The following is a 1,027-nucleotide window of genomic DNA, read 5'->3' as shown; positions in this document are numbered from 1 at the left end:
CTATTCTAGTGTGTAAATGATCTATTCTGCTACACAAAACACTTATGACTCACTATTCTAGTGTGTAAATGAACTATTCTGCTACACAAAACACTTATGACTGAGTATTCAAATTCCAACTAATCCTCCTCTAACATTTAACTTCGTATTGTATACAATTTTTCTTTATTTTAATAAATAAATTCAATTATGTTCATAACAGTCCAAACACAGAATAAAAAAAATTCAACAACACCTTAAATCTTGCACACTAGCTAAAAGTTTCTCGTTCAAAAACTCGATATCTTCCATGACGTCGGGATCATCAAACTTTCTACCTTGGAGAATGTCGAGTTGCTTCAAAACTTTACATTGTACCATAGCTATAGCGTTGTCTTTGCTTACATCACTATCTTCAGGTTTTTCTATGAGATTCTAGGAGCATAATAAAAAGTACTTATATCAGAGCTCTCCATATCGTACGTGTTAATGTAAAAATGCATGTGTATTCGTTCCTCCTGGCAAGATGATACTCGTGTGACAACTGTGTCAGAAGAGCTGAAAAACAGAACTATGCATATCTATGCAATGCACGAGTTTGCTTGTCCAGCAAAAAGTATGGGGAAAACTTAAATAAACACTAATCTTCTTATTATAATGGACAAAGCATGTATGTCAGTATCTATGTATGTGACCAAAATTCCTGTGCCATCAACTGAATGGCAATACAAACAACAAATCCATAAAAAATTTCACACTTTGGATATTCAAGATTCAGACAATTAGAAAAATACTTGTGGTATGTGCAACAACCATTTCTTTATAATAGAACACAATTTTAGATAAAATTACTCTCCTCACAACAAGAATACGACTTTCACTAGGACTGTACGTGAGGGTTTGAATACATCTTTATTTATGTAATTTTTAAATGTAGTACTGAGTTCTTACAAAAACAGCAAACAGTACCACCTTTAATATATAAAAACATTACAGTTTATATAAAAAAAATACTGAATTCTGTACGTTGAATCATTTTGATGCAATG

The 1,027-nt window shown here is 31.8% G+C and overlaps 1 protein-coding gene across 1 annotated transcript in view; it reads right to left on the bottom strand.

The window, feature by feature from the left end:
• Window positions 1–210: 210 nt before the first annotated feature.
• The window catches only part of LOC106472964 (V-type proton ATPase subunit H-like), a 22,068-nt gene continuing 21,251 nt past the window's right edge, over window positions 211–1,027 (bottom strand). Inside the window, exon 9 of the mRNA XM_013933633.2 lies at window positions 211–414. Coding sequence (XP_013789087.1) covers window positions 226–414 — 189 coding nt within the window. The 3' untranslated portion in view covers window positions 211–225. The remainder of the gene's footprint in view (window positions 415–1,027) is intronic.

This window comes from Limulus polyphemus, unplaced genomic scaffold (genome assembly GCF_000517525.1).
Source record: "Limulus polyphemus unplaced genomic scaffold, Limulus_polyphemus-2.1.2 Scaffold5775, whole genome shotgun sequence".
Classification (NCBI taxonomy): domain Eukaryota; kingdom Metazoa; phylum Arthropoda; class Merostomata; order Xiphosura; family Limulidae; genus Limulus; species Limulus polyphemus.
This window is presented reverse-complemented; position numbering and strand designations above follow the sequence as displayed.